This window comes from Callionymus lyra, chromosome 16, assembly GCF_982586985.1.
Source record: "Callionymus lyra chromosome 16, fCalLyr1.hap1.1, whole genome shotgun sequence".
Taxonomy (NCBI): Eukaryota; Metazoa; Chordata; class Actinopteri; order Syngnathiformes; family Callionymidae; genus Callionymus; species Callionymus lyra.
The window spans coordinates 2,534,880-2,554,559 of NC_141833.1; the positions used below are offsets into that span (position 1 = coordinate 2,534,880).

Sequence of the window (19,680 nt, forward strand, 5' to 3'; positions counted from 1 at the left end):
TAGTTGTCGCAGTTGTTTTTTGAGTTTGAAGTTCCAGGGTGAACCAGTGAGCTGGTTCAATGCTTGACAATCTCATTTAGAAGACATGGCAAGTCTTAGCAACATAAATAAATAATGGGGACATTCATTTGAAAAAGAAAACTAAAAAGTTTTCATATAAAATAGGTGTAGGTTTTAATTCAATGGTAAAATAATGATTTCCAAGGTTCAGCACAGGTGAGGTCAGACAACACCCCAGTTTCAATTCTTCTGAAATAAAAGTTGTATGTTTTGCTTGTATTTAACGCATTTGTGTCTAGTCCTCCTTTGCAGAATATAGTTGAAGGAGACAACGGAAGCCTAAAGACTGAACTAACAAAGGTCATGGAGTATCCAGATTTAAATTTGCATTCAGGTGGAGATACCTGGAATGGAACACAGCAGATGCTGGCACCAAATGTCACACCACCATAAGAAGAAAACCTGGTAAAAATAACATCTTAAGACTCTCAGAGGGTTCCAAAAGAAAAACTACAGCAGAGACGATGTAGTTAAACAGGGGGAGTTGGATCAAGGTGATCTATGAGATGATCAGACAACAGAAGCCCAAAGGACAGGTAACATACAAAGTTACAGTATGTGTCCTCTAGGGGAGCTTGATGTATGGATGGAATGAGAAATTAATGAACAGTGAACCGTATTGATGAAAGTGATGTTCCTAATTTGGGGATTCCTGGTATTATGTCCTGATGGGGGACACCCCGGGTAAATCATAACGAAATAGAAAAGAGAAGCAAACAAAAAGAATGAACCTAAAACTTAAACTACACTAACAGAAATAATTAACTCATTTAGATTAAAACTAAAGATGAGAAATGAACAATTCCCCCCAGGAAAAAGTGAGGGAGGTTTTGGCATTTTGGCTGAAAAGGGTCTACAAACAGTGGGAGATCTTTATAGCCCAGATGACAAACAACTTCTGTCCTTCAATGACATTGTTCATAAATACAAACTAGCTCGTAGCCAATTTTTACAAATAAGAGACTTTATAAGATCTCAACAAAATCAATCATTATCTATCCCCAAACTAACTGTTGTAGAAGAAATGATGTTAAAGGATGCCCAAGGAAGAGGGTTGATATCAAAAATATATGGTGAACTGGTTTCTCAGTCACCAGAATCTTCAACAAGCAGACTAAATTCTTGGAGAGAAGACCTACAGGTCATTATCTCGGATGTGGAAATATTGGAAGATGGTTGTTAGAATTAACATCAACTCTGCCACTGGAAAAAAAAACACATACACCATCAAGGGTAAACAGCAATGTTTTGAAGATGTCTGGGGCCCCTTCTGTAATTTCCTTATTAATAAAGACATTTCTCACATTTTGGAAGTACCTGAGAAAGAGGTATCGTGACCTTGGATAGTTCAGATGGACAGCATCCATTTTCTTTTTTATGTTAATTGGGACAAAAGTTATGGATACATCATATTCTGTGGCTTGAATCTATTCATGTAAATGTTATTTCACCCTCATTTTATTTTAGATACGTTTGTTTTTTTTGGTAAATCTTTTGTTGTGTATTTTAATTTTTCGTTTGTGACTTCATTGTGAATGTGTTTGTATATTGTTGTTTGAAAAGAATAAAAGAAATTGATGGGAAAAAAAAACTAAAGATGAACTAAACTAGATCAGAATCAGTGGAGGATATAAAAAAAAAAAATCAAGTCAAGGGAACGCAGGACTCTCTGACCTGGATGAGTAGACGCACTCAAAAGAGAAGTATCAAACACCTTCCCCTATCCGAAGAAAGAGGACTAGATGACGAAGGAGAACAGTCACACCGACTATGGAAGATGAAGATAACGATAATGCTGATGGACTGGACTACTGCGGAACATGTTGAAAGAATGATAAAGACCACTTCTGAATAGGGCCAAACCTTGTGTCACCGTTTAAAAAATATTAATATTGCAGACAGATGATTATACTTTCTGTTATACATATAGCGCATGCAGGTACATGATGATAATGTGTTGTTGGGAAGATAATATTAGATTAAAAAAAACGATAAAATGTTGCTGCGGAAAAACCATTGATTTAGAAATTTGACGTCACATCAGAACTTTTTTGTTTATGACGTGACCTATAAAGATCACGTCAACAGGGGGAGTTGTAAGATTAAAAATTATTTAAGGGCAAGCTAGGAACTTTCTCTGCGGGGGATCGAGACACGGGCAACTTGAAAGGGCCATTTGCCGGAAAGAGACGACCCCCTGGCCTGGGAAATTTGCCTTAAATATCGCAATGTTTCTACAGCTCGAGACCGTTTCTCGTGGGGCTATTGAATTATATTTGTATTTTGTTTGACTTGAAGCTGTGAATCAACGACCCGAGACACTCTGCTTTGACCTTTTCTCTCCATAAAGCGAAGTATAAGAACCAGGAAGTGACGGCGTGTTGGAGCGATCGGAACGGACTCCTGTTTTGACCGTTTTACTAACATCGGTATTGTGGTTATACGGCTGTCCGAAAAGATTATTTCAATAGACAGTATTGATTGCATAATACAGCTCCAACAACAGAAGCCACTTCAATGGAAGAAAGCAAGCCCAAAGAAGCAACTACACCGACTTCAGAATTTCCTCCTGCAGCCACTGACATGCTGACAACCCAATAAGTGAGAGGCCGGGTTCGTGTGCAGTCTGTAGTCAGACAACGGTGCAAGGTTTGCAACATCCTTATGAATGTTAAGAACCTTAAAATAACATTTTGAGCGATGGCACACCAAAAAAGGGACGCATCTCATCAATGCCACCATAAAAGTCAGATTATCGACTTGGAAGAATGGTGTATATGCTGTCCTTAAAGATACAAAGGACACAGTGTTCCTCTTCATGTCCAAATGAAAATGTGGGGTAAAAAGCACAAGATCGCTTGTGATTCTGCAGAATGCCAGGTTGACATAGATGTTGCACGGCTGAGTGGCCAGTTGTCATTTCAGTGCAGACATATTTAGTCTGTTGCTTACCCCACATCCACAGCAGAGCAAGTATCTCTAAAAGAAGACGTTTTAGCTGGGATGGTCAAGTTGAAGTGGTTTACAAGTAAAGAAAGAGGTCATGCCTTGCTTCGCTGCAGCTCGTCAATGCTAACCATGTACCACTTTCTGTCAGGACCTTGTCTTCCACCTGTGAAACAAAAATCTTTGTTTCAGCCTTTGGCGTCTTACTACAGCCAGTTGGGCCATGTCATGGTTGTGTATAACAAGAGAATAAACACATGGCATTGTCCCTGTTCAAAGATCAGAAGGTCTTGCATGCACAAATACATTGCCAAATGGCATGTTTTCAAATTGAACCTGAGCTTTTCCAGAAAAACTCTAAAAACTGGAGACATTACAGAACATGGTATCATACATTTATCAAAAGAAAAAGATACCTGCTGATCTACCCAAGGATTTGTGGGTACCATCTCTTGCTTTCAATTACTCAAAAAACCTGGTTCCAGATGAGATTAGCTGTCAGTTGTCCAGATGTCACCCCTCTCAGTGATCCCATACTCATACTCTAACAAAGAAGGCAAAAATAATTACAACCTCCTCCATCATTGAAGGTATGTTGGTTATATCAAACTATGTGCATTGTATTTGTCATAAGTGTCCTGTGGTTAATGTATGTTAATTGCAATTATTAATTATTGCAAGCAATGCCCTTTCTGTGGAATGCTTTACCGCTATCAGGAGTGGAAAGGCCGGTTACACAATTTTAATGATCATATACTTCTTGATATTTCATTCTGTTTAACCTTGAGTAGGCTTCTCCTAGGTACATTGTTCGGCAACAGTGTATATTGCAAAATATGAACGTATCATATGGGTATTTTTTTAAGGTGCATACTTCAGTGAGCATGGCAGTTGAGTCTTTTGAAGACTTCACAGTTTTGAATAATTCACCAGCCGATACAGTGCTACATGCCTATTTGCACTTTGAGGCACTCACAGAACATGAATACACGTATTCATGTCTAAAGTGTGGTGATTACCAACCAGTCGTGACCTTGGCTCTGCATAAAAAGGGTGTTTTCAACTTATCCAGTATGTTAAAAGCATGTTCTCATCTTTTATTTTTGAAATTATGTTATTGGAGGCTTTGTCCAAAGAGATGATATGCAGAAGATGTGTTGCAGGTAAGTAGAGGCCTTTTTTGCCATTGCAAAATTTAAATATTAAACCCAGTGATTTTAAAGTGTATTTCTTTTATTAAAGGCACTGGACAAAATTTGTTTGGAGTAAAACCCACCTCACTTTTGGGCCCCTTAGATTGGGAAAAAGACGTGCGGTCTGTTAGTGTTAGAAACACTGAATATCTAAAACTCAAACCTTCAAAACCTGGCATTGAGACTGCAGAAATCTGTGACTGAGCCTAAAAGACAAACCGCAAAAACAAAGGGTCAGTCACATTTGTGGATAAATACTTTATTGTTTAATGTGTAACTAAATCTTCCACATATAAAATATTGTTTCAAGGTTAACGTTCTACGGGAGCTGTGCCGAGTATGTGGCCTTGACAAAACAGGCTCAAGTAATGACCTACTCCTACGTCTGTCCAAAGAAATGAGGTCAAGACAGACCTATGACAAAGTATTTGAGAAAATCTGGGGTGCCTCAGGTGAATGTTATTCTGGAAATGTATTGTATTGTGCTTCATACAGTCCAGTATATTCCCATTTTTTACGGCTATTTGAGCAATTTCTTTCCAAAATGTACATTTTTTTAAATGAGGGCCAAACTGAAAAACAGACTCATGAAGACTTTCAGCTCAAAGGTGGCAATCAACATACATGGAAAAGCTGAACATATTGTTATACAAATAATCAGTACAATTCATTTTACATCAAATACAGGCTTATCAAGTGATCTTAAGATGACCCAGGTCCAAGACATAAGAGTGTGTGAACCCCTGACCATTTGCTGAAAGACACAGCTATAGCACCAATTTTGTTGCCAACCACAATTAATATACATTATACATCCTGTCAATAATTGTGTAATACCCTGTGTACTAATTTATTTATTTTGATGTGGAAAAGGAGATGGTGTGCAATACAAAACAACTGTCTGCCAAACTGAGTTTTTGGGACTGTGACCCAAGTCAACAGCAAGAAGAAAGGGATTTTTATTCAATTGTAATAATTGTATGACACAGATGATTACGTATCTTTAAATGAATCAACACCACCCAGCCACACTAACTTTAATGCCCCTTGAGGCTGACACAGTGCCATCAGTCCATTGAGCAGTCCATTCCTGCTCATCTCAGTAGCAGTGATTTCATGAACTTTTTTAATGAAAAGATTGTAACTATTAGAGGAAAGATTCAAGACCTGCTAGATTCTTCTAATACAACCGGTGCAGCTTCCCTGGACACAGACACCATATCTGTTATATATCTTGACTCCTTTTTACCAGTGAGTCCTCGACAGCTGTCCCGTGTTGTTTCCTCCTCAAAGTCCACAACATGTCTTCTCGATCCTATTCCCACAGGGCTACTTAAAGAAGTGTTCCCTTTATTAGCACTTTCATACTTGACATTATTAAGTTGTCAATGACATCAGGCTATGTGCCTCAGATTTTTAAAGTTGCAGTAATCAAACCTCTGCTTAAAAAAACCCACTCTTGATCCAGAGGTTCTCACTAACTATAGGCCTCTCCCTTATCTTCTTTTCATTTCAAAGATTCTGGAGAAAATAACCACATTTTTTCTCAACACGTAATGCTGTTCAAATGCCGTTTCAACTGCATCATATTGCTTTTTGTCATCACTTGGTGGTAAAACAGCCTAAATCATCTGCTGCCTCATCCATCACCTACAAGAGTGAACTAACTTCATGTTCATCTGGTTTGTCGTCAAGAGCTGTTGCAATATGAAACCTTTCAAATCTTCTGATCCACTTTCGCCATTCTGTAGGATTTGAGAAGTTAAATGTTTTATTTGTTCAGTGTTGCCATCCCCCTTTGTCGATTCCTGGCTTCTTTGCGTTCAAAATCCAAACCTTTTGTTAGATTCAAATTATTATACACTATACGTATACGCCATACTTAAATTAATGCTAAAAGATAATCAAAATATAAAGTATAAATTACTCGCTTCATCTAAGAGCTTAAACGTTTGAATACACATTCACAATCAACATTCCACTCAGACTGATTCACACTGGTTCTAGGCAAGCTTGGATCAGAATTAGAGATACGACACCGGTAATTTAAAATATCTGTTTATCTGCAAATCGCACCTTAAATCGTAGGTCAAAGAACGAAGCAAGACACACCCAGGAAAGGGGGGCTGAAAGACGGAAACCCCCACCCGAGAACATTTGAATGATTAGATTACAAGAAAACAAATTAGGATGCCTCTCGGGACACAGGGAACTTGAAAGGACGACCCCCTGGGCGGGAAATTTGCCTTAAATATAGCGATGTTTCTATAGATCGGGACCTTTTCTGCCCAAGGCCATTGACCTGTACAGTCGCCGGGAGTGTGCCCGATCGATCGTAAAGCTTGTATTTTGTTTGACTTGAAGTGGCGAATAAACGACCCGTGACACACTGATTGTTCATCTCTCTCCGCGAAGCGAAGTATAAGACCCGGAGCGGATGTGACGTCATGTTGGAGCGACGGAAGTGTCTCTGTGTTTTGATCGTTTTACTTTAGATGCACCCTTACTCATCTCTCACTCCGCAGATGTGCAACTTTAGCCTGTTACATCTGGTGACTGCCTTCGTCTACCTGACTGTTATTGCCAGTCTTAGAAGTGCACGAAAACCTCTTTCGCAAAGTTACTACATTGTACCTGGAAATACTGCAGAGAGTTGCTGCTCGCCACTTCTGTCAACATGTATAATGAGTCTTCGGAACTCTATTGACTCACGTCCAGACACTTAAACAGGACGTTCTCTTCACATGACCCTAAGAATTGTGGGTATTGTAGTCTACTGCTACATGATGTAGTCTATAAAAAAAAAAATTAAAAAAAGCTTCCTGTCCTAAAAAGACCAGTAGCCAACATTGGAAACACAAATAGAATGTTTTGTTCTTCATTTTAATAGTCCAGCAGAAACCATAAAGAGCCATAATGTTTCCATCAGACAAAGGAAAAATGGACCGGTCAGGATTTTTATTATGCAAGATCAATGCATCGCAATTTATACTTAATTTGTTTCTTACAAATGAGACATGACAAAAGTGGAAAAAACAAAATGAATGTATTACTTACTACTCAAGGAAAAATAGTGTGTGACCGGGAACCGAGAATTAAGGGGTGACGCAATGTTGCCACACACAACCAATGAGAGCTCTTTATGTAGACACACCCATGTACTGGACTCATTAAATAACTACCCATAACACCCAATAAATACTGAAAGTCCTGCCAGGATGTGACTGATGACCATCATATGACCCAAGACTGACTCACTGTCAGTTCTTTACCAGATGCTCAAACAGATATTTACAACCATAATTCTAAAATCATACGTTGTATATTTAGCAAGCTTATTGAGTTGTGACTTTATAACGATCAAATCTATTCCTGCTGGTGTTTTTCTTTTAGGAATGGCAATGAGGTCAAGTTGAATATTTTAATATATATATATATCTTTGTTATTTTATTTTTTGAACTGCATTTGGGCTTTTTTTATTTATTTTTTGAGCACCAATAATATTTGTTATTTTCTTCTTCATTGTCTTCTAGTACATTTTTAGAGAATTGACATATATACATATACACACACACATATATATATATATATATATATATATATATATCTCAAACACCAGAAATCTATTTATTAATTTAAATATATTTTATCTCTTCACATAAGGGGTGCTTCTTTTACTGTTCTCCATGTACATCACCATACCTATGTTTTGTTATGTGTTAATATACATTAGTCTGCCCGTCTGTCTAGAGCAAGGGTCACCAACCCTGAGTGACACCAAGGGCACCATGTGACCTGAAGGGCTACCATTGTAAGGCTGGGACTCAAAACAGGATTCTGACGCAGAGATGGACGGTTACTCAGGCTTTATTTGTCTCACAAATACCCAGATCACCGCTTGACTGAGTGATAGATTAATAGGCTATTAAAAACAGTCTAAGAGCTAAAGTCTGCTTTTCTATTATGAGCTTATGCAAACAAACAAAAAATAACACTCTGGATGAAGAAAAAAAAAGGAAGCTAGATCTAAAAAAATAACCAGTAAAAATCACTCCAATGGAGGAAAACTCAAGGGCTACAATCCATTAAACAAAGTCCCCCAGGCTGGAGGAAAACCTGACTTAATAGAAAAACTAAACATAACAAAAACACAGTCCTGACAAAACGGAGGTGCTATGATAAACTATGAAATCTTAACAAAATGAAAATCACTCCTGAGGAGTAAAATCAAAAGCCATAATTTAAAGATAATTAAAGACTTCCAAAACTATAACTTCACGAGGAACAAACAGTCTTATGTGATCAAGCAATGCTGTCGGCCGCAGCCTGTGGCAATGACAATTCTTGAATGCAGGCCGGGGTGAACTAACAAGACGAAACACTCTGGCACAAGATAAGGGAGACAAAGAGTATTTAAACTCATTAGGGTAATGGAGAACAGGTGGAAGCAATAGGTGATTAGGGATGGCAGACAGGTGAGGAAGGGCATGTGACCTCACCAAGGTGTGACGACAATCATTTTGGTACATACTTCGGAAATAACTTGGTTTATACTATATTGGATCATAAATTAGATTCCTCTGATACACTATTAATTTGTCACTTATTTCCAATTGGGCAACAACAAGGGAAATCGAATCAATAAGATGTTTTGATCAGACCCAAGTCTTTAGTGTCTGTCTTGCTGAAATTGTATCTTTGGGAATATTCATGATGCCTCCAACTTATTGGTTCAATGATCCTACTCTTACATCAACCATGCTTAGGCTTACACAAGGTTATACTTCATGGTTTCTTCTGTGTCCGTATCGAGACACATTTTTGTTTTGTCTGATGTTTTATAGGTTTATCTTATTTACTAAAAATACACTCCAGCTGGCTAAATATTGCAATGACATCTTGTTAAACCTTCAGACATGCATGTTTTTACTCAACATTCCTGTATTACTGCACGTCTCTGAAGTAGGCCACATGTAGGCACTTTATACTACCCAACAATTAAAACTGCACCACAAAGTCATGGTCATGACATCAGACGTGTCTGGATCAGCATCTTATTCCTGCATCTGGAGCAGAGTAAACATAGATGACACGATAAGATTTTAAACTGTTTTTTATATTAATTTTATTTTAATAACACATTCATTATATCAAATGTTAATAAAGAAGCCAACTATGTTTTCATATTTAACTGACGGGATCTACCGCTTGCGCTGCAGCTGCTGGTCATCAACAGACATTAATTGAGTTGAAATAATTAAAATAAATCATAAAATACATCATTAATTAATTTTAGATCAAATTAATTGAGAAATCTAATTAAAATAAACTTTGGGTAAATCGCTATAAACAGGGTTCTGTGTGTGGGAGGGAAGGAAGTTTAATCATGTCTCGTCTGTGGTTTGTTATTGTTGAGCCCCTGAACCTTTAAAAACCCACTGCAGTGAAGGACACGGACACAAGAGGGTCAGTAAGTCTCAGGTGTCTCTTCTATTTCTTCAATTTCAAAATGATGCTTCTGTGGCTCGTGGTGGTTGCTAGTGTGGTCAGCTTCACCTCTGCTGCTGCTAGAAAGGGTGAGTACAATTACCATTTCTGTGGGGTCGTGATACCACTTAATGTGTGTTTAATGTATGTTTAGGTTTTCATGAGTTGCTGGTAAAACTTTACAAAACTTGTAGTTCTACTAAACAAGTCGCTAATGTTGTTCCATAAATCTCACATGTATTTTTCCAATAGTATACAACATAATTTATTTGAACTACCGTTTCAATGTATTCGGTTAAACTTACAAAATAATAATGAATTACAATGTTTCATATGTTGCTTCTGATTAATATAAAAAGAATGACATTTGTTTTACTGTTAAATGAAAATTGCATTGCAACAACTGTATTGTTTTTTAAAATTTTCATTCAAAACATTTATATACCTTATGAATGAAATAAAATCGACTGCATTCATTTAACACATGCGCTATGATTTAATAGAAAGATAAGTTGTCAACCTCTGTACAATCATACCGATGTAATGATCATTTTTAGATCAACTTGCCAGAAGCTTTGAAATGACAAAATCTTGCAGCAAAACAAAGACACTCTTAGCAAGACACTGAAAGATCAATGTTTGCACAATTAATTATTATATTAATTAATTATTATATTGCAATTGACATATATATATATAAAATCCTGAAAAAGTTTGAATATTTTTCTTAAGTAATTTATATTTTTAAGTTGGTAAAATATACTCTATTTAATATTTAAATCAATACATTGTTAATCAATATTTATTTCTGTCATCAATTAGAAATTATCTTTATTTGATTAGAACAAAACATGCAACACATTTTCAATTTCAATATATTTATTATATGTAATTATATCCTACAGAAGATTATGTTTCACACACAGAATTGGAAAATGTGGAGAATGTCTTATCACATTTACAAAATGACGTCAAGTTTGTATGTAAAAAAAATGATATGATAACAAGGTCATGAAAATAAAACACATGACAATTTGAGCATCAAAGCTGTGTTTTGTATATTATTTACAAAATATACACTCATTGTACTTGACTTCCGTCTCTCAAGGCAGCTGTGTGGGTCGGTGTGGACAGTCTTTATCCAGAACTCAGCAATGCAGCTGTGATGTCAGCTGCCTCCGGTACCAGGACTGCTGCCTGGACTTCCAAAAAGTGTGCGACAGATGTGTGTGAAGTATTGTTATTTCTGAATTATTATTTATCACATAAATGATGAAGAAATTAATTTTCCTGTACAAATTGAAAACATTACATGTTAAGTTACTACAAAGAATAAAACAAACATATACAATAATATAGGGATGTATTTTATTCTCAGCTTTGTCCTGTTATGGTCGCTGTGGGGAAATCTTTACTCGCGGTCGTCCCTGTGACTGTGATGCCCAGTGTGTCAACTCCAACTCTTGTTGCCATGACTACCATCCTCAATGCAGTACGGACCAAAACCACAATGTATTGTTAGTGTTTCTTATTCTGATAACCTGCTGCTCCGTCCACAGACACACGAAATACCCAGCCAGCCGAGGCTTCTGCTTCTGGTGAGAACATACCATAATAACACCTTCTACCAAAATAGCTGAGATAACTTTTTAATACTTAGTATACTACAAAGAAAAGCATGGATGAGATCGAAATAAAAAACAACAAAACTAAACTTTTCAATGATGTTTCACCTTTTAGCTAGAAGGAAACCAAAAGGCAGCAGAAGAAAGAAGGACAGTGAAAGTGAGGAACACTACTCAGGTAAATACATCTTCACTTTTTTTTCCACGTTACAAAATGAATTTGGTTGTTTTGTACATTCTGTAATACAGGTTAGTATTTGTGTTAACTGATGACTTTCATCTGGCTTCCTTGAAAAATACAGTTGAGTGTCATCAGCATAACGGTGAAAGTTGCTTGTCTTCTGATCAAGTTGCCTAGTGGAGCTGAATAGATTGTGAAGAGGATTAGACCATGATCAGAACCTTGTGGGACACAATAGCTGACTCTGGTGTGTGTCAATGAGAGGTCCAATTTACATAATGATTTCTGTCTGATATATAAGACATAAACCAGTGGATCAAGAGTGAGCTTTTTTAGCAGAGGTTTAATTAATCAGTGCTTATAGTTTGCTGGGCTCATACACCTCGATAAGTCATGTGTGACTTCAAAAGCTCTATGGCATTGAAACATCCTCAACATTTCTATTTCTTTGTGGTAGTAAAATATGTCTGCCCTGGATCTCAATGTAAACAACCAGCCAGCCAAAGGAGACCCCTGAAGGACACTTCTGGACCAGCCCCTCCCCCTCTGACAAACAGTCAGTTGCATCAAGGTAAGTACAATGTGAGATATTTGTATAATGATTTATAAAAGAGAAACAAGATAAGAAACATTTTCCAATCACTGAATTACTGTAGGACCTGAAAGCGTCCCTTCTGGTGGCTACCATGGGCTGATGAGCAATGTTGCTGGAGATGCTGATACTAAAGTCAATGTTCATCTTGTGCTGTCTCGCCCATCCAGTGTTGCTGGTCGGTAACATTATACAAGAGTTTTATAAAGGGACATTTCAGTTGATGAAATAGTTTGGTCTCTCTACAGGCTCCAGACCCCAAACCAACATTCTCCAGGACCTGCTCCGGGCCCTTGGCATCAAAGTGGTGGATTCACCTGGTACAGGTATATGGGTTTGTGCGTGTGTGTGACAAGAGTTCGACTTATGTTGTAATTATTGTCAATGTCAAGGAACATAATGGATAAAGAGATGCAATTAATGTAAATTTTAACAGTTGTATTTTTGTACTATTCATGAGGCCAATAAAAGGAAAATATTGAATCACAATTTTAATAATGTTAATTATTAGGATTATTACTATTATAAATTGTAATTAGAATTGCTATTGTTGTTTAAACAGATACTAAATAAATGTTGTTATAATATGCCGAAAGATCTTGAAACTTGAAAACACAAGTTAAGAAAGGTTTTTTTTACTCCTAAAAAGAAAGAAAATTGGAAGGTTCTTCTTCACCCCGAACAAGTCATGAAAAGCTTAATTTGAATTGTGCTATTTTAGAAAAAAATAATATAATTTTACATTTCATACATCATAATGCGCTAACGATTGAACATTCAATTATATTATACTTATCACTTTTAATGCCATATCTGTCATATTGTGTTGAGGTTTGGGGCAATACATGCAGGACATACACAGAGCCTATAATTAAACTAAAGAAAATATAATAATTAACAGAGCTTCATATTGCAAAACCGCTAATAAGATATTTATAAAGTCTGGCATCTAGAAATGCTTAGACATTGTACATTTAATATCATTAGAAATATTATTTCAAGCAAAGAATTAAACTCTTCCCGCCTGTATTCCAAAAAAAATTAAACAGAGAAAAATGATATAATTTAACAGTGTCTTTGAAATATGTTAAGGGAGAACTATTGTTGAACATAGATATGTATCATTTTGGGGAGATAAATTATGGAATGGACTAAATGACAAACTGAAATTGTGTAGAAGACTGTTAAGTTTCAAAAAAACATTGAAAGGTAAAATACTTGAGATTGCAATGTAAAATGACTGAAATGTGAAATGATTATGAATTAAGAATTGGAAGTACATTTTTTTTGTTTTTTGGAGGTTTTCTTCTGCTTTTTATAATTGATATTTAGGTTGTTTCTTGGATTGCATAGGATAGGGAAAAATTTGCCTTGGCTTTAGCCTATTCCTTTTACAGAGAAAGTTTTGCACATAATTTAAGTATTTCATAGAAACCAAAATAAAATGATCTATTCAATACAACTTAACTGAGATAATATTTTGAAGACCGTGTCTGCAGTATGAACTGTGCAAGTCATATTACAAGATATTAGCAGCTTACTATTTCAGACAGAATAACACAAAATAATTGTTTTAACTGTGTGCAGGAGAATTTGCTGACCAACTGTGCAGTGACTCACCCATCAATGCAGTGACTTCTCTCATCAACGGAACCATCCTGATATTTAAAGGTCAGAAGTTTTTAGTTGGTATTTAAATTAGGTTTTTTTTTTCGGCAACTTTTAGCAGTGAGAAAGTAGCTCTAAGGGTGTCGATGATTCTTGCACACAATATATACCTGGTTACTTACCTGGTTTGATACCATCACACTGGTTGTCCCCCTCACATCAGGGTCAGAGGCTACTGTGAAGAGAAGAAAAACAACATTAAACATCAGGCTGTTTTACTAGCTGACCCATAAAACCAAGTTACACAAAAATATCTTAAGATAGCGTCACAATGTGCCATGTTTGACTAACCGCTCATACATGTAATATGTTGCATTAAGATTAAGTAAATGTACTTGTTGATATCCCTTAACATATATAGGTGCTTCAACAAATATCATGCTTAGAGTCTTGGAAATTATAAACCTTTTGAGTACTTTTCATCGCACACAGTGACATTTTTGGACCGGCTCATAATCACCATACAGATACAAATAAACCTAGACCTATATATCACTTGATGGAGGGCAGACAAACATTGCTGCAGTCTTGTTAACTCTCGGTGCTAAAGCTTGTGCATGTGAATCTGTCTTAAAACGTTACAGCCAATCACTTTGAGCATTATCAAGTCTTAATCACATGATTTTCCTCTGAGTACCAAAACCTGGCAACAAAAGACTAAACATGTTTTGATGCTCAACCATATGACATTGTTCAAAAAGGAAGCGTCTTGTTCAGGCTGCAGTAAAATTGGACATCTAGTCGCCGGGCCACAATATCTCATTTAAAGTGTTTGATACTGATTGTTGTAAAAATTAGAATTGTTGAATTACACTGTTGATGTGTTTCAGGTCAACTCTTCTGGTCTGTGGAACCACTCACTCTCACAATCAGTCGTCCTCAGAGCATCACAGACACTCTGGGGGTCCCCGCTCCCATTGATACTGTGTTCACTCGCAGCAACTGTGCTGGGACCACCTACATTATTAAGGTAGCAGCAGGACTATCATAGCCCAAGTACCTTCTTACTTCAACTCTTTACTCCGATGTTATAGGGAGACCTGTACTGGCGTCTGAATGAGAATCTTGTCTTAGAACCAGGATTCCCTAAACCACTGAGCTCAGAGTTCCCTGGTCACACTGGGGTTGTATCAGCGGTTCTGGCTGGACCTGCAACCATATCCAGACCAGAGACACTTTACTTCTTTTACAACGGTGAGGTCATGAAGATGATGATTTCAGAGCAAAACACCTAAATCTGCTTCTCTCCAGGTGACACGATGCAGACATTCATCTACCCTGCTGGCTCTTCACCCACCTGCAGCTTGAACACCTCGGCCTCTAGACCCCCTCCTGGTCCAGCTGGTGAGAAAATGACACAGACGATGAGAAAGAGAATGTTCCCTTTTAAGTCTTTCAGATCACTCCACACAAATCAATCAATTTTTATGAGGCTCCAATGGATTTTATTATGAATATATTTACATAACTCTTAATAGGTGAGAAGAATACATTTCATACACATGTACAAGAATTCCATGGCTCACTAGAAAGCACGAAACGTAATAAAGTCAATTTGGGGGAAAATGAAGGCATGAAACAGCATGAACCGATCAAAGGATGTTCAGAGGTATCCAATATTGTGAAATCGATTGACATTTTTTTTTTTTTTTACAATCAATTTCATTCATATAAAAATTTTAATCCAATTATAGTAAGAAGTATATCCTAATGGTTGACGGGAATAATTAAAATGAGGTCACAAAAAAACTACACATGTGGTCCTCAGCCCAAAGTTTGACCAGGTGAGTACAGATGAAGGTGTTAAGGAGATTAAACAAGGTGGCGAAAAAGGAACTTACTTTAAAGAAAGGCAATATGAATATATGGTAAACTTGATGACAATAGATAGTGAAAAAATAAATCCTGACCAGATGAAATTCATTATATTTAAAGATCAATACATTATTAAAATAATATTATTAAAGTTCGCTCTGACTTTAAACACAAAACATAAATAAATTAGAAAAAAACATTTTTAATTTATAAAATGATTTTTTTGTATTTAGATTTCCAAACTTGCAGAAAAGTTAAAAGATGATTCAAAAACAAATAAAATAATTAAACATCTAAAACATTTACACACATCCTGACATGAAAGTTTAGGATATAGCAAAATGTTTGACCTACAATAAACTCTCTTGACATAGTACGAAATTAGATAGAACTTTCATCAGGAACCTTCTAGTCTAAGACTGATTCTATTGATAGTTGCAGAAATGCTGCAGAGAGAAATCAATGTTCGAGTTTCCATGAAGGGGTTCCCTCTGCCAGTGACCTCTGCCCTGTCCATCCAGCGACCTTTGAGAAGCAACACGTATGAACACTACGTGTTTACTGGACGTGAGTTCTTACATTGATTATCGGAATCATGAAAATATATGTACATATATAACAAATATTTTATAACATATCTTACAATTTAAGAGGTTGAGTATATTGAAAATATTGGTCACCATGTTTCCCCTGTGCAGCCTTGTTCTTTATCGTTGAGATCTCCACTGATCTGCCTGTTGTGGTGGAACCTGATCCATCAGCTGAGTTCACCCCACTGCTCCTCAGCCCACCACAGGAAAACCTTCCTGGCATCAACCCGCTCCAGCCCCACAACTCCATCACAGTGTGGCTGCAGTGTGTGAACTAACAGCAGGGATGAAGAAGAGCTGCTGGACAGCAAGTTGCATTGTGACATCATATTAACATTTATGTCTGCATGTATCTTATATCTACATTAAAGAAATATGAATACTAATCTGAATCTGAATTATTGATCAAGTATTTGAAATACATCTTTATTTCACAAGGTTCTGATCAGGGAGGTTTTTCAGTTCTTGTTCTTTTAGATCTCAGTGATATATTTGACACTGTTGACACCAAATTCTTCTACAGAGATTAGAAAACCATAAAGGTATACATGGAACTGCTCTAAACTGTTTTAAATCCTACCTGTCAGATAGAAAGCACTATGTACATGTCAACCACCTCTCATCGACACACACTAACATCAGCTAAGGTGTCCCTCAAGGTTCTGTTCTTGTTCCAATCCTATTCTATATGCTCCCACTAGGGGACTTGATCAGAACACACTTTATAAACGTTCACTGTTATGCTTATGACACTCAACCCTACTTGTCAATGAAGCCACATGAAAGAAATCAGCTAACACAACTACAGTCCAGTATTATAGATATCAAGTACTGGATGACCAAAAACTTCCTTTTAATGAACTCGGACAAAACTGAGGTTCTACTAGTTGGGCCACAACATCTCAGACAATCATTAACTAATGATCTAGCTTTCCAAAATGGACTTGCCCCTGCTGCTAGCACCACTGTCTGGGTGTCTGCTTTGACAAGGACACATTTCCCCATTACTGTCCTCTTTACATTGGCTTCCAGTAGAATTTAGAAAACAATTTTAAATCCTTCTCTTAACCTATAAAGCTTTACGTGGCCCTGCAGCAACATACATTAAAAAACTAATCCAAACTTATCAACCCTCTAGGACCTTACGATCCCTACACTCTGATCAATTAATTATACCACAAATCTCTTAATGTAGATTTGGAGCCAGGGCCTTCAGTTTTCAAGCCCCTCTTCTGTGGAACCAACTACCGGCTTCAGTCCGGAGGGCAGACACCCTTTTGATAAAGCCTATAATTAAGACTGACTCGGGCTCTGCCTGAATCACCCCTTTTGGCTTTTCTTAAGCTGCTTTAGGCTTAGATTGCTGGAGGAATTTTAGACACACAGCTCGGTATATCCTTCCTTTTCTGAATTACATTCATCACCTGTGCAGTTTAAACCCACACTTTTATTTCTCTCCCGGAGCCCAAAGGATTCACCTCCATAACTGCTGCTGATCCAGGATCTCCATCACGTTATCGGATCCAGAGTTCTCTCCAGCACATCCATGGACTCTTCTATACTCTAGAAAGCAGACTGCAAGCATTTACATGTATGCTATGCAGACCAGACATATTCTTAAAATCTGATGCTGTGCTACATGTAACTGGGGGACCAGGATTTGGATGAATACCAGATAGCAGAAGTAATGGTCATTTCTGAGATCTTGCTTTCTAAACTGTTTTGGACAAAGATGTAGCAATTGAGGGTTTTAATGTTTTTCGTTCTGGTTGGTGGAGTGGCAATTTATGTCAGATCCAGTCTTGCTGCAGAAATCTTGCTTGCTAAATCTATTTGTAAACAAACAGGCCCCCATCTATGAAGGACGATAAATGACTTATGTATAAATGAATGTATAAATACGTTACAAAATGTATAAATACCTAACAAAATGTATCAATATATAAATAAATGTTTGAATAAATATCAATATGTCAAAATAAATAAATGACTTGATGAAGCCATTTTACGTATGAATACACATTTTGTCATTTATACATGTTGTCTACTATTTATTTAGGTATTTATACATTGACATTTTGTGGTTCGTATGCAAATTAAGTGGGCGGGTCGAACATCAGTCTAAGGCAGTGATGTGTTACAGCCTTGGATCAACTACCCCTGCCTTGGGACCATCACACGTTCATCACACGTTTATCTTAGCTTCACGGCTAACTTTGGATAATCCTCGGAAGATGGACCGTATCCATGTTATTGCTCATAATTTATGATCTGATATAGATGTAAATTAAATAAGATCTCAGCCAAGAATGTAATGTATTTAGTTGTTGCGTTTATGTTTGCAAGTAAGTTTTGTCTTATATATATATATATATATATATATATATATATAATATAAAGTATAAATTACTTGCTTGATCTAAGAGCGGTAACGTTTGAGTACACATTCACAATCAACATTCCACTCAGACTGATTCACACTGGTTTTAGGCAAGCTTGGATCAGAATTAGAGATACGTCACCGGTAATTTGAAACATCTGTTTATCTGCAAATCGCACCTTAAATTGTAGATCAAAGAACGAACATTTGAATGATTAGATTACAAGGAAACAAATTAGGATGTCTCTCTGCGGGTGATCGTGACACAGGGAACTTGAAAGGACTATTTGGCCGGAAAGAGACGACCTCCCGGAAGGGAAATTTGCCTTAAATATAGCAATGTTTCTACAGCTCGGGACCTTTTCTATTGATCTGTGCAGTGCGTCCGGGCGATCCTAATTAAAAGCTTGTATTTTGTTTGACTTGAAGCAGCGAATAAACGACCCGTTACACACTCTGAATTGTTCATCTTTCTCCACGTCGCGAAGTATAAGACCCGGGAAGAAGTGACGTCGTGTTGGAGCGACGGAAGCGACTCCGTGTTTTGATCATTTTACAAGTCTAACAACTCGTATGAATACTCAGGTGTCAACTATGTGAGAATATAAACAATTCTAACGGTACTAACAGTTCTGAGGTACTAAGTTCGGAGTTTACAGACAATTGTTGTCGTTCGAGATGAGGGAGTGTGTGTTCACGTTTTTTGGCGTTGTCTGTGGAAGCTGTCTGTGGCTCAGTGCTTGACTCTTAACCTTAGATTAGATTAGATAAACTTTATTGATCCCTCTGGAAGTCTTCTTCTGGAAATTGTTTTTCCAGCACACAGCAACACAGATGATAGATTTATAAACATGAACAAGAACATGCAATAAAACGAAAGTGCAAGATTACACAATCTTAATCCAAAGATAAAGTACATAGATCAAAGAAAATAACGAAGAAAAGGATAGAAAGATTAACAAGGAAAATAATCATCTTTTGGCTCCACTCCTGCCCCCAAAATAGGAATCAAACAGCCTAGTGGCACATGGAATTAATGAGTCCCTGAGTCTTTTAGTGTTGCACCTGGGGAGGAGCATTTGTGCACTCAATCTTCTTCTCTGCTCACCCATAACAGTGTTCAGAGAATGACTGTCATCATC

At 37.0% G+C, this 19,680-nt stretch overlaps 1 protein-coding gene across 1 annotated transcript in view; it reads left to right on the forward strand.

Annotated features, from left to right (window-relative positions):
* The window catches only part of LOC148063215 (uncharacterized), a 38,870-nt gene extending 22,434 nt beyond the window's left edge, over nt 1–16,436 (forward strand). The window contains exons 2-6 of the mRNA XM_087811733.1: nt 12,334–12,411; nt 14,584–14,723; nt 14,788–14,947; nt 15,005–15,097; nt 16,267–16,436. Of these exons, the coding sequence (XP_087667859.1) occupies nt 12,334–12,411; nt 14,584–14,723; nt 14,788–14,947; nt 15,005–15,097; nt 16,267–16,436 (641 nt within the window). The remainder of the gene's footprint in view (nt 1–12,333; nt 12,412–14,583; nt 14,724–14,787; nt 14,948–15,004; nt 15,098–16,266) is intronic.
* Nucleotides 16,437–19,680: the final 3,244 nt, after the last annotated feature.